Genomic DNA, 14,079 nt, shown 5'->3' on the forward strand with positions numbered 1-14,079 from the left:
CATCCACATTAGAATGGCAACAGGCGTTGAGTAGGTTGTGGAGAAACTAGAACCCTCATCCACTGCTGGTGGGAATGCCAAACTGTATAGCTGCTGTGGAAAAAATTTTGTCAGTTTCTCAAAAAGTTGAACATAGAATTACAATATGACCCAGCAATCCCAATCTCAGTTACATAATCAGAAGTAGTGAAGGCAGGAACACAAACAGAAACCCATACACTAAGGTTCACTGCAGCACTTTTCACAGTAGCCAAAAGGTGGCAACAACTGAAATGTCCATCAGCAGATGAGTGGATAAACGAAATGTGATATACACATATAATGAACTATTAACAGCTATGAAGAGAAATGAAGATCTGATACTTGCCACAATACGGATAAACCTTGAAAAGATTATGCTGAGCAAAAATAAATGAGTCGTACAGGGACAAATATATGATTTCACTTACATTAAATTTTTTTACCAGGGGTGGGAGGTATGCGGAAAGGGTGAGTTTCGGTTTGGAGGGGACTGAGTTTATGTGAATGATTACAGAATATTTTGGAAAAAGATAGTGATAATGGTGGCACAACATGAAAAGTGTAATCAATGTCACTGAATTGTAAACATGGAAGCTGTTCTATTGACAAATGCTTTGGTGCATATATTTTCACCACAATAAAATAAAAAGTCATATAAATCTTTCATTCAACTTATTCCTAGGTGTCTTAGTTATCTAGTGCTGCTATAACAGAAATACTGCAAGCGGGTGGCTTTAACAAAGAGAAATTTACTCTCTCATAGTTTAGAAGGCTAGAAGTCCAAATTCAGGGTGCCGGCTCCAGGTGAAGGCTTTTTGCCTCTGTCAGCTCTGGGGGAAGGTCCCTGTCATCAATTTCCCCCTAGTCTTAGAGCTTCTCAGTGCAGGGACCCCAGGTCCAAAGAACATGCTCTGCTTCCGGCTCTTCTTTCTTGGTGGTAAGAGGTCCCTGTTCTCTCTGCTTGCTTCTCTCTTATATCTCAAAAGAGACTGACTCAAAATACAACCTAATCCTGTAGATTGTGTCCTGTCTAACTGCCTCTAATTCTGCCTCATTAACATCACAGAGGCTTGAATTTACAACACATCAGATCACAGACTGGAGGACAACCACACAATACTGTGAATCATAACCTAGCCAAGTTGACAAATATTTTTGAAGGCCACAATTCAATCCGTGACACTGGGTATATTCCAGATTTGTCACTACTCTACAAGATACCTTCTTTTGTCGTATTTCCTAATTGTATGCTGCCCACTACATAGGAATGCAATCAATTTTTATTACATTGATCTGGTTTTCATCATGTTTGCTGAACTCTTCTATTAATTTGTGTATAGAATCTCCTGGATCTTCTATGTAGATAATCAATGTCACCTATGAATAATTAGCTTTATCCCTTTCTTTTCAACTATATGCTCTTTATTTTTTTGTGCTGACTTACTGTACCAGCTATGATCTTCAATACTGAATAGAAGCATTCATGCTTCTAATGTTTGATCATTAATGATTTATAGTTTATTCTCTATTTTTAAATAAATATTCTTTATTAAAGAAGTTTGCTGTGATTTTTTATTTGAATAAGTAATAAATATCATCAAATACTTTTTTTGCTGTTGAGCTGATCACATGGTTAACTTAAACTATTAAGATAAGCATGTATTTCCCTCTCTCATAATATATATGCCTGGTTTTAGTATCAGGGTTATACTACGGCCTCATGAAATAATTCGGAGTAATGTTTCATTTCTTCTAATCTCAGGAACAGTTTTCATGATTGGGTCTTTTTTTCTTTGAAGGACAGTAGTTGTCCCCCCAAAATAATTAATGGTTAATTGACGTTTTCTATCAGTTTAAATTAAATTTTCTCAAAAATTGTTCATTTCATCTATGATTTCATATTTATTATCAAAAAGTCATTAAAGTTCCTACAACTTCTTAAATCTTACTTGTAACTCTAATTACATTCTCTTTTACATGCCTAATGTTTATTTGTGGCTTCTGTCTTTTTTTTTTTTTTTTGATTAGTCATACTAGTGATATTTTTGTTTCATAAACCTATTCAATGGAAACCCTGGTGGTGTAGTGGCTAAGTGCTACGGCTGCTAACCAAAGGGTCGGCAGTTCAAATCCGCCAGGCACTTCTTAGAAACTCTGTGGGGCGGTTCTACTCTGTCCTATAGTGGCGCTACGAGTCAGAATCAACTCAGCACCGACGGGTTACAAGTTAATGACCCTCTAACTTTCTAAGCAGAAAGTTTCAGATTATCTAGTTCATAATATTGCTGGGGGAACAATCCCTGTTTATCAGTCATTATATTTAGAACAATGCTTTCATAGAAAAGTATTCAATAAATACCTCCTAATTAAATGGTAGGCATTAAACAACATTTTTAGTGATTAATTCAGTCAAATCTTATTCAATTATTCATTTATTAATTTCACAAACATTCATTATCTACCTTATGCCTATGCCTATTTTAGGCACTAGGGATATAGCAGTGAACAAGTCAAAGTCCCTGCCCTCTTCGAGCTTATATTCTAATGGGGGAGACATACAGCTCCCCTCCAAAAAGTAAATAACTATATAAATAATTGCCAACTAATATAGTTGTTTTTAAATAAATACGGTCATATAAAGGAAATTAAAGAATAGAGGAATGGGAGGGGCTACTTTAGGTAGAAAATGTGAGATTGAGGAAGTGATACTTGGGATGGTATTTGAAGGATTAGAGGAGTTAGTCACTCAAAAAGCTAGTGGGGGAGAGATTTCTAGGCAGAGAAAACAGCCTGTAATAAATTGAGCCAGAAACAAGCCTGGTACAATTAAATGAAGACAAAGAAAACCAACGTGGCTGAAGTAAAGTAAGAGGGAGTACACATGAAAACGGAGGGTGAAGTAGGCGAGGTCAGATCATACAGGTGTGTAAGCTGAACAGTGGCCCCCGCAAAGGTCTCTACCCCCTAATCTCCCAGAACCTGTAAATGTAACTTTATGTGGCAAAAGGGACTTTGCAGATATAGCTATATTACAGACCTTGAGATGGGAAGATTATCCTGGATTATCCAGGTGAGTCTGATGGAATCACAATGGTCTCTACATAATAAAAGGGAGGCAGGAGATCAGGGTGAGGAATAGGAGACGGACAAGGAAAGCAGAGGTTGGAGTGATATGCTTTGGAGATGGAGGAAGGAGTAATTAAACAAAAAATGCAGGCAGCCTGCAGAAGCTGGAAAAGATAAAGAAAGACTCTCCCCTGAAGCCTCCAAAGGCAAGGCTGCCAATCAATGCCTTGACCAGTTTAGACCAGTGAAACTGATTTTGGACTTCTGGCTTCCAGAACTGTAAAGGAATAGACGTGTGTTTTTTCAAGCTATCAAGTTTGCAGAGATTTTTAACAGCGGCCACAGGAAACTAATACAGATTTTGATACCCGGAAGCAGGATGCTGCTGTAACAAGTACCTAAAGACGGGGTAGTGGCTTTAGAGTTCGGTAATGAGTAAAAGCTGAAGAATATTGAGGTGTGTGACAGAAAAAGCCAAGATTGCCCTGAAAAGGCTGCTTGTAGAAATATGGATGCTAAAGATTCTGCTAGCGAGGACTCGGAAGTGAGGAAGATGGCAGAGAAAGTCTGTAACATCCTAGAAATTTCTTAACTCATAAGCAGACCACTGGCGTAAATGGGGATGTTAAAGGTGCCGCTGCTGAGGGCTTAAAGGAAATGTTGCTGTTGTTAGATAACTGAAAACTCAAAGGAGATCCTTGTTAAGTAGTGGTAGAAAGCTTAGCTGAATCGCGTCCTACAGTCACATGGAAAGCATAATTCATAAATGCTTTGCTATTCCGTGCAAAGTGCTGGAGGCATAGCCTGGTTTCTTCTTGCTTACAGTAAAATGTGCGAGGAAAGAGATAAATTGAGAGAAGAATCGTTAAGCAAAAAGCAAATCAAAACCAACCAAACCAAACCCATTGCCAATGAGTCAATTCTGACTCAAAGCAACCCTACAGTACAGAGTAGAACTGCCCCACAGGGTTTCCAATGAGCACCTGGTACATTCGAACTGCTGGCCTTTTGGTTAGCAGCTAAACTCTTAACCACTACAACACTAGGGTTTCCAAAAAGGAACTAGGACTTGATTATTTGGGAATTTCTCAGCCTACCTAGATTACAAAAGACACCAAAATTTGGATATTCACTGTCAACAAAAGGAGCTCTGACAGGAAAGCCAAGGATGTGCCTTGAAGATCTTTTGTTAGTGCCTCAGGACAAAGGTCAGTATTCAGTGGTACAGAAGGTTCTTTGAAGAGATTAGGTGTGCGATTCACCACGTATCCCCTCTGCCATCTCAACAGAAGACAAAAAATTGAAATGGAGTTATGTACAAAAGATCTGTGGAAGAGACTCTTGTCTGATGAAGTGAATCCCTATGACATACCGGGAAGACCCACTGACTGAAAGGGAGGAAAGAAGGCTCCCAACACTCTACAGGCAATAAACAGACTGATACAATTATTCAGCTGCAAATGCATGCTACCCTTCGTGAACAAAGAAAGGAAGATACAGGCAAAGCCTTGAGCCCTTAGTGCAGAACTTCAGCAGAGCCCAAGGGTATATTCCCAGGCTTAAGCCAACCTGGACTTCAAAATTGCTTGGGACCAGTGATTCCTTTCTTTCTCCCACTTTCCCCCTTTTGGAATAGGAATGTTTATAGCTGTTCTCCTATCCACTGTATTTTGGGAGCCGGTAACTTGTTTTCTAGTTCCACAGGCTCGCAGATGGAGAGGAATTTTGCCCCAGAATGGATTATACCCAGAGTGTCGCTCACATCTGATTTAGATTTTCAGATAATGAGATTTGGGATTCTTGAGCTTATGCTATTTAGATGGGATTTTGGATTTTGAATTGTTGCTGTAAAGTAATGCTTTGTAGATCTGGATAAGGTATTTGGTTTTATTCCAAATATAATGAGAATCCTGGTGGCATAGTAGGTAAGTGCTACGGCTGCTAACCAAAGGGTTGGCAGTTCAAATCCACCAGGTACTCCTTGGAAACTCTATGGGGCAGTTCTGTTCTGTCCTATAGGGTTGCTATGAGTTGGAATCAACTCGACAGCACTGGGTTTGGTTTTTTTGGTTTATAATGAGAATCCACAGAAGAATCCCAACCAGCAAAGTGATGTGGTCTTATTTACATTTTAAAAAGATTACTGGCTATTTGGAAAATAAACTGTAAGGAGGTAAAAGTGGGAGCGGGAAAAACAGGAACTATTACAGTGGTTTAGGCAAGAGATGGTAGGGACTCAGGCTACGATGACAGCACCATGATGGGAAAATGGATTCAAATATATTTTGAAGGTAGAACTGACAGAGGAGCATCGTAAGGACTAAATGTGGAGGGTGGGAGAATTAGAGAAATGTAGAATGATTCTTAAATTAGAACTTGAACAACTGGGTAGATGATGCTATTTAATAGCTGAGATGTGGAATGTGGAAAACTGAAGAAGGTATAAACTCATGTGAGAAAATTAGGACCTGCATTTTAGATGTCGAGTTGATATTCTAAGAGATATTCAGAGAGATGTATCAAGGAAATAGTTTGATATAAGGGTAGGGAGCTCAAGGATAGACTAGAGCTGGATTTATAAATTTAAAACAATAGAACGAGATCAAATCAAACAGAGGGAAAGAATGAATAGGAAAACCGTGTAAGCCCAGGACCAAACTCTGGTACATTCCAATATTCAGAGGTCTGAGAGAGGAGACAAGCCAGCAAGAGACAGAAAAAGAACAGCCAAGCAGGTAAAAAGAAATTGAATGTGATGTCAGAGATGCCATTTTACTAGAATCATTGCTACTAATAATTAAAACTTGAACAAAAGTCACCATGCCAAGACTATATATGCTGAGTATATATATTCTACTTCGTATAACCTTCACATGCTCTACTCTAGTAAGTCCAGCCTAAAACATAAAAACTTTAGCCCTCAGCATTACATTTAAAAATATTCAAATACTTATGAGACGATGATTAGAAATATGACGGTATACTAAATGCTGAGGATACACAGAGATTCAGAAACTCTGTCATGATATGCTAGAGCATGAATTTTTTTTTTTATATCATATATTTAAAAGTCTACAGAATAATGGTAGGAAGAACTGGACTAATATAGAAAAATGTGGACAAGGTATGGTTGAGCACTACCTGGGAATGTATGGAGACAGCAATAGAGAAGAGCAAGAAAAGCCACAATGAAACTGTGTTCAGATCATAATCTATCCTTATTTATTCTAGTGTTGTCTCCACTGCAGCTTTCTGTTCTCACTGTAACCACAGAAGACCCTCTGGGCACTTTAATTCTTCCTTCTAAGGGTTGGAATCGACTCAAGGACAACGGGTTTGGTTTTGGGTTTTGCTATCTCTATTCTTGTCTTGGTTCTCTCTTCACCTGATCTCAGCTTTAATAGCTTTTGATTTCAACTGATTTGTACAATATCTTGTTGCTGTCCAGTCAAATGAATTCGGTATTTAGTGGAAAGTAATGGGTATAAAATCATTTAAAATATTTTTAGCAATTCTAGCTTACTTTTATATTATAGTAGAAAACTAAAATTGTTTACAAAGAGGAAGAAATCAATATATAGATTTGCCCCTTCGACCCTCCAATTTTAGGTAAGAAATACAAATCGACAATGGTTATAATGTAAGATCATGACTCTAAATTTGAAATTTCAGGGAACTGACTTCAATTTCCTCATTTTGGTACCAGAGGAAAGGTATACAGATAAACTATACCTTAATACAGGAAGGAGAGTGTTTTTAAACTAAAAGCAGTCACAGGCAGTGACAAACAGATAAGATAGCATGACCATGTCAATGATGGTCAAACAAATTTATTTAATAAGGATTAAAAAAAAAAATTTAACTCTATAAGAAGCAGAGGCTTTTTAGAGCTGTTGAAGGCTTACTGAAAATATGCTGACATTTCCCTGGCATGCCAATCATACTCAGGTACCACAAATACTGACAATGCCCCAAACCTCCTCAGGGTGAAGTATAATGGAGGGGTACTGCTGGTTGGCCAGACTCAGGAGGGCCAAGTCAGTCTTCAGGAGAGATGCAAGAAAAAGAAAGGCCCCCAAGTTTAAAGACAGATAACAGCTGATCTACATATGTTCCGTAAAAATTTATGAAGATTTCTTCCCCTGACCTCCCCAGGTACATCTTCTCCTTTCTTCACACCATTTCACAGATTTGTGATTATTTATAAGGAGTTGTGGGGACTCCCAAGGGTTCTCCTGATTCTTCGAAATCTAGAGAATACCTGGCTCCTCGCCTCCCACCTAATAACTGAATTACCTTTCCTGGGGCCACCTTCCTGAACCACCCAGTTGTCAGGTGGCTCCTTCTAAGGAAGCATAGACAGTCATTGGTGTCAAAGGATGTTGTGGTCTTCGGACACGTTCCCAAATTAAATTTTGACTACCTCCTCTACATCTCTCTGATTCGGAATAGTAATAGAACAGAAGTCAATGGGAGATCGGCATGCACTCAGATTCCAGATTCTGAAAGGGAACAAAAATCAAACCCTCCACTCTTTGCCTCTTTACCGCGTCTGATAACCAATATGCTAAAAACCAGGCTTTATCAGTCCATCTAAATTAAATATAAAATAGCAACTCTCAATAACCGCATAATAAGCAATATGTACTTTATGGATGATTAAGTGCATAATGGAGCCCTGGTAGCACGGTGGTTTAGAGCCCAGCTGCTAACCAAAAGGTCGGCAGTTCAAATCCACCAGCCACACCTTGGAAACCCTATGAGGCAGTTCTACTCTGTCCTACAGGGTCACTATGAGTCGGAATAGAATCGACGGCAAAATGGGTTTGGTTTGGTTTTTTTTTTCAAGAGTATAATAAAATAACAAAGGTAATATTTATTAAACTTTATGTTATATAAGTAAATCATCTGTCATCTTACTAAACTTTATTATTCACTGTGAAACATTCGTTTAGTATTTAAATGTTCACATGGAGCACTTACTTACCTTTTCTAATACAGATAAGTTCATGTACTCCACAGGTTCTTTCTCCACCTGTTAAGAAAGTTTTAATAGTTAAGAACACAGAAAATAACCTGAACTTGTTACAAAGTATAGTTTAAATTAACTGCCAAACATGACCTCAGGAAAAAAGTTCCGAAGTCTTCTCTTTAAGCTTAACTACCATATTTTCATGGAAATAACGCACACCTCCTATGTTTGTTTGACAACTATGCCCTCCCCCGCAAAGTATTTTTGTAGGCGTACTATGCTAATTTTCTTTTTTACAGCAAAGGGTAAAAAAAAAAAAATTAGCATAGTGGCACTTATTAAAACACCTGGGCGGGGGGACGCGGTTGGCAAACAAATACAGAAGGCACGTGTTATTTGCGTAAACATTCAGTTTATGAATAAGACAGCCTGATATCCAGAATCCACCTGAACGACCCAGAAAATAAAGTCTTGGAATAACGAAGCTTCATTCAAGTAAGCTGTTTTAAATGCCAAGCTTCTCCAGAACAGAAATCAATCACATCACAATATCCTAAGCCCCTCTTTGCACCATCTGGATGGAAATACTGCAAGGGAAGACCCAATTCTGCATCTCAGGCTTACCATACACAGGTAAGTTATTATTGAAGGATCAACCCTGTAAAGGCACTTTTATATTTTACCATATATACTCATACTGGATAAAAAGAAATGTGACCCTTTCCCCATTCTCCAGCTACCCAGTCCTATAAACTCATAATGATAAAACAAATTTAATAAACAGATAGTATGAGATGATAAAAACTAAAAAAGTTAAAGAATTCTAATTTATCGTAAAAAATTTTTTTATCATAAGAGTAATAAATACATATCCCCTTCAGTCTGAAGCATACTGCCACTACTTTAAATAAATGTAAGCTGAATAAAATTTTGTAATCTTCTAAATACAGCATGACCTTATAATTATACTGTGAATTACCTTTAACCTTTCCATAATAAAAATATTAAACAATTTAATCATCTGGTTTATTACAGTAGCTTGTTATGAACACGTCAGTTATAAGAAACAAAATTTCCTACAATAACAAAGCATAAAAACAACAATATCCACTAAAAAAGTAGGTCATCTTGGAAGCAAGCTAAAAAAACAGGAAACAGTATTTCTATCACTAACGTAGATTAGGTCTACATGCTAGTTTCGTTATAGCAATGCCATAGCTTCGTTATTATCAACAATACAGATCAATCTCTACTTATCAGGAAGACAGACTCAATACGACAAAACACCTAACTTAAAACAATTATGATTATAAATGAATTATTATTCAGCAAAACCAAAATGTAAAATACAGCAAAATCTTATTAACTGGAATATTATCAATGAGCAACCACTGATCATTTGCTGAAGGGCTAGAATTAAGTATACTTATATGCTATGCATTTTAAAAACTGAGGAGAAAGCAGTCAAATAACTGGAAGAAGAGTACCGATCACATTATAAGAAACTAATTTCAAGACATTTTGAAGAATCACATAATAACAAAAACATAACTACAATGTATATTGAGGTCATCACTGATGTTTTCATAGATTACTCCAGAGCCCTGGTGGCACAGTGGGCTTAGCTACTAACCAAAAGGTCAGCCATTCAAATCCACCAGCCACTCTTCGGAAACCCTGTGCGGCAGTTATACCCTGTCCTATAGAGTTGCTTTGAGTCAGAATCAAAGCGTAATTAATCATTAAGACATGTACTCCAGAAGGTAAGACTTATAACTTAGTTTGAGTTATGTACTTAATTCATGTAAGAAGGCTATTCAAGACTGTAATTACAACTGGACTTACCCCCATATTTAATACAAATTAGTTAAGTTTTACTATACACATCTAATCTGAAATATAGCTATATAATTTTCACAAGGCTTAGTATTAGTAGTAACAACAAAAACTATTAAATTCTCTATAAGGCTTCTCAAAACTGCAAAATGTCAAGGAAAGCTAACTCCTACTTTAAAAAACATTCAATTTAACTATATTAAATAAAAGAGCCTCATAAGCAAAAAAGCCAAATCAAGTATCTATGCTATTTAAGTATACAGAATCAATTGATCATTGTCAAATTTGGCAGAGTACTTGCAAAAATCACACACCACAAACAAGCAAATAAGACTGTGCTTTACTATTACTTGTATTTGTTTCCAAAATCCCAAACAACAAAAAACATTTCACTGAGGTATATATGGAACTCAAGAGCAATCACTATTATTACTGAAATAGAATGGATTATTAAGGATAAATTAATACCAGCCAATAAATTAATTTTTTTTAAGTATAAAAGAAGCATGAAAAGTTAAATAAGTTGTATTATATTATCAGGCACCAGTATTTAATATCAGCGGTAAAGTGGTTAAGAGCTTGTCTGCTAACCAAAAGATTGGCAGTTCAAATACACCAGCTGCTCCTTGGAAACCTTGTGGGGCAGTTCTACCCTGTCCTATACAGTTGCTACAAGTCAGAATCAACTCGATGGCAACAGGTTTGGTTTTTTTGGTTTTATCAGGCACTGATATTCAATATCTTTTTGTCCCCAATACTTTAAGATCAAAAAGAATGTAAGAAAAAAATGCATTACATATGTCAAAAGTGTATGTTTTAATGTATAGGTTTGTTTAAGAGTGAAAAGGCTTACAGTAAGTGGTTTTCAATCAGGTAGAGGGTGAATGCTGTACAAATTTTATGCTTTATATCTCTAAAAGTTTATCTGAGAAGTTTCCAAGAGAAATGTCAACTTTGTCAACAAAAAGCAAGTCATTGCAGGCATACCTTGACTTAGACATGGTGGTAATCCAAAAAGGGGTTTACAAGGAGGAATAATTAAAAGTATGTAAACATTTAGTCAATCTCTTTATAAAACGAGTCTTCTGTTAAAATAAGTAACAGCCCCCAAAATGAACCCTTATATAAATACAACTTTTCACATGTCAAATTTACTTCAAAAGACATGATAATGCATATTTGAAGACCGTATTAGAATGACAGAATATCAGGGGCTGGAGCCCAGAATAAAGTTGTCTGGCCCATCCTAACAGAGAGAAACCAAGTGAGGCACTGAAAGGTTAAACAAAGCTACCCAGGATCACTAGGTAATCACAGTCAGAGGAAAAACACAGAGCACTATATTTATGATAAGAAAGTAAAGACTGATTTATATTTGTTTTTATGGAAAAGACTAAAATTATGAAATCATTTTCTGATCCTTTAAGCTAATTTACATAAAAGTGAAATCATAAAAAAATTACACTTTGAGATAATACTAGTGCTGCTCTTGAAATAAGCATCTCAGCAACATGGAAATGAGAAATAGATATAAAATGACAAGCTTAGTCAAAGTTACCTCCTTTTCCCTCAGGCAAACCCATGTAGGAGCACAATGTGAACTGGCATAATCCTCTACAACTGGCATCAGTACGGAGATAAAGGGAAACGGGTGTGTGAGTGCATGCCCACATGTGTGGTGAATGTGTGCATGTGTGTTTATGTGTGAATGAGCACGTAACTGTGAGGGAGACTGGGAACAGGGAATTTGAAAAAGGAGAGGGAGATCATTATAAAGCATGTACTTTTCCACATACTTACAGAAGGAGAATCTGTAGTAATGCTGTGTTCCCATCAAAACAGGCCCAGGTATTCAAACAATAGAATTAAACTCAAAGATTTAATTCCTTTACAATGGATCAAGATTCCTTTTTTTAAAAATTAACTTCATTTTCTCTACCATGATTATGTTGACCATTAGCCTAAACCACCACAATCTACAGGCTCTATTTCTTGAGGGCATTGGTGGTTTGGGGGTAGAAGTCTCACCTTCCACAGAGACCTAATTTCAATTCCTGGCCAGTGCATACCATGAACAGCCACCACCCATCCGCTGGTGGAGGCTTTAGTGTTGCTCTGATGCTTGTCTCAATTATCTAGTGCTGCTATAACAAAAATACCACAAGTGGATGGCTTTAACAAACAGAAATTTATCTGCTCACAGTTTTGGAGGCTAGAAGTCCGAATTTAGGGCCCCGGCTCTACAGGAAGGCTTTCTCTGTTAGCTCTGGGAGAAGGTCCTTGTCTCTTTAGCTTCTGTTTCCTGGTTCCTTGGAGATCTCCATGGGGCTTGGCATGTTTTCCCCCATCTCTGATTGCTTAATCTGCTCCTTTTATATCTTGTAAGAAATTGACTCAAAACACAGCCAACACTAATCCTGCCTCATTAACACAATAAAGCCAACCCATTCGCAAATGGGATTATAGCCACAGGCATAGAGGTTAGGATTTACAATAGATATTTGGGGCGGCACAATTCAATCCATAACAAAAATTCCTCTTCATCTGTGAACTTGTAAAATCTATACTACAAGTTATCTGTTTCTAAAGTACAATGGCGCAACAGGCACGAGGTAGACGTTTCCATTATAAACGGGGGAAGGTGGAGGGAAAGAAGGAATAACGGGCACCAAACAAGTCCAAAACAATTTACATCAGCTCTCAATGCTTGAAAATAATCCTCTGTTCTTTGAGATCAACTGAGAAATGGTCCCTCCCTCCAGGCTCTGGGTGTTGGCCATGCTCTCTGAATTCTGGGTGCAGGCCCCTCAACACTGGGTTTCAGCTCTGCGTTCCAGGTGCCCCGGGATGGTAATTCTGCTCCCTTGGCTTTGGGTGGCCCCATTCTTCTAGTCTATCTGAGTGGCAACCTCAACCCCTTAGCACCAGCAGGCCCTGTTCTTCTGCCCCTTGGGCATGGCAACCCTGCTCCCTCAGCTTTGGGCAGTGGCTCCATTCTCTTGGCATTCGTGAATGGCAGCCCCTCACTCCCACACCTAGTTGGTGATGATATGACTCTTTGAAATGTAGGAAGCTGTAACTGCAACCTTTGAAACCCAGGAGGCCATCGCCCCATCCTTTGAAACCAAGACAACTCTGCTACCCGTGCTCGTTTGAACAGCTCTGCCGATCTCCAAACTTCTCCAAGGACGATCCTTTTCTTTTCTTGGAGGACAACAGATGTAGCTCTTTTGGCCTATTTTCCACCTGTAGAATTCCAAAAGGCAGACAGCTTTCTGTCCTTTCATGCTGTTTCTGTCCCTTTCAGTATAAGCTGATGGGTTTTCTGCTGTGGTAGTTAGTTAGATCCATCAGGCACAGGCTTAATCTCTTCAAGAAAACATTGTGTAGCCATGTCCTTGGTGAGAATTCTAGAACACATGTCCTCAGTTTGTACAACAGAGTTTTCCAAATCTTTAAGTTCTGTGTTCCTTTTGCACAGCTCATTTTTAAGCCCATCTCTTAACTCTCACATTTTACTGCAATCCGCAAGGAGAAACTGTGTGGCACCTTTAAGATCTTGCTTAGAAATCTCCACAGCCAAATATCCAAATTCATTGCATACAAGTTCTGCCTTCCACCCAACACCTGAACATAATCCAGACCAGTTCTTTGCCACTGCATTCTTCTACTGTCCAAGCACATGGTCATCACTTCCTTTTAAAGCCTCACCAGAAGCACATTTCTAGCAACATTCTGTTCATGACAGAAGCTGATCGCAGCTCTCAATTCTTTCTGAGCTCATCAGAATCATCTTTGATGGCCATAATTCTCACAACAGTTTCTTCAAGGCAATCTACGGCCTTACTGTGAGACACATTAAAATTCCTCCAGCCAGAATGAAGAACACCAAAGACACAAGGAAAATATTAGCCCAAGAGACAAAAGAGCCACATAAACCAGAGACTCCATCAGCCTAAGACCAGAAGAACTAGATGATGCCTGGCTACCACCAATGACCACCCTGACAGGGAACACAACAGAGCCCCTAATGGGGCTGGAGAAAAAAGTGGGGTGCAGAACTCAAATTCCAGCAAAAAAAAAAAGACCGGACTTAACGGTCTGACCCAGCCTGAAGGAACCCCAGACAACATGGCCCCTGAACTGTGTTAACCCAGAAATAAAACCATTCCCAAAGCCAACTC

The 14,079-nt window shown here is 38.2% G+C and overlaps 1 protein-coding gene across 1 annotated transcript in view; it reads right to left on the reverse strand.

The window, feature by feature from the left end:
* Positions 1-14,079, reverse strand: part of SYT14 (synaptotagmin 14) — a 437,307-nt gene that overhangs the window by 413,735 nt on the left and 9,493 nt on the right. Inside the window, exon 2 of the mRNA XM_064273241.1 lies at positions 8,075-8,122. Within this exon, the coding sequence (XP_064129311.1) occupies positions 8,075-8,122 (48 nt within the window). The remainder of the gene's footprint in view (positions 1-8,074; positions 8,123-14,079) is intronic.

This window comes from Loxodonta africana, chromosome 20 (genome assembly GCF_030014295.1).
Source record: "Loxodonta africana isolate mLoxAfr1 chromosome 20, mLoxAfr1.hap2, whole genome shotgun sequence".
NCBI lineage: Eukaryota > Metazoa > Chordata > Mammalia > Proboscidea > Elephantidae > Loxodonta > Loxodonta africana.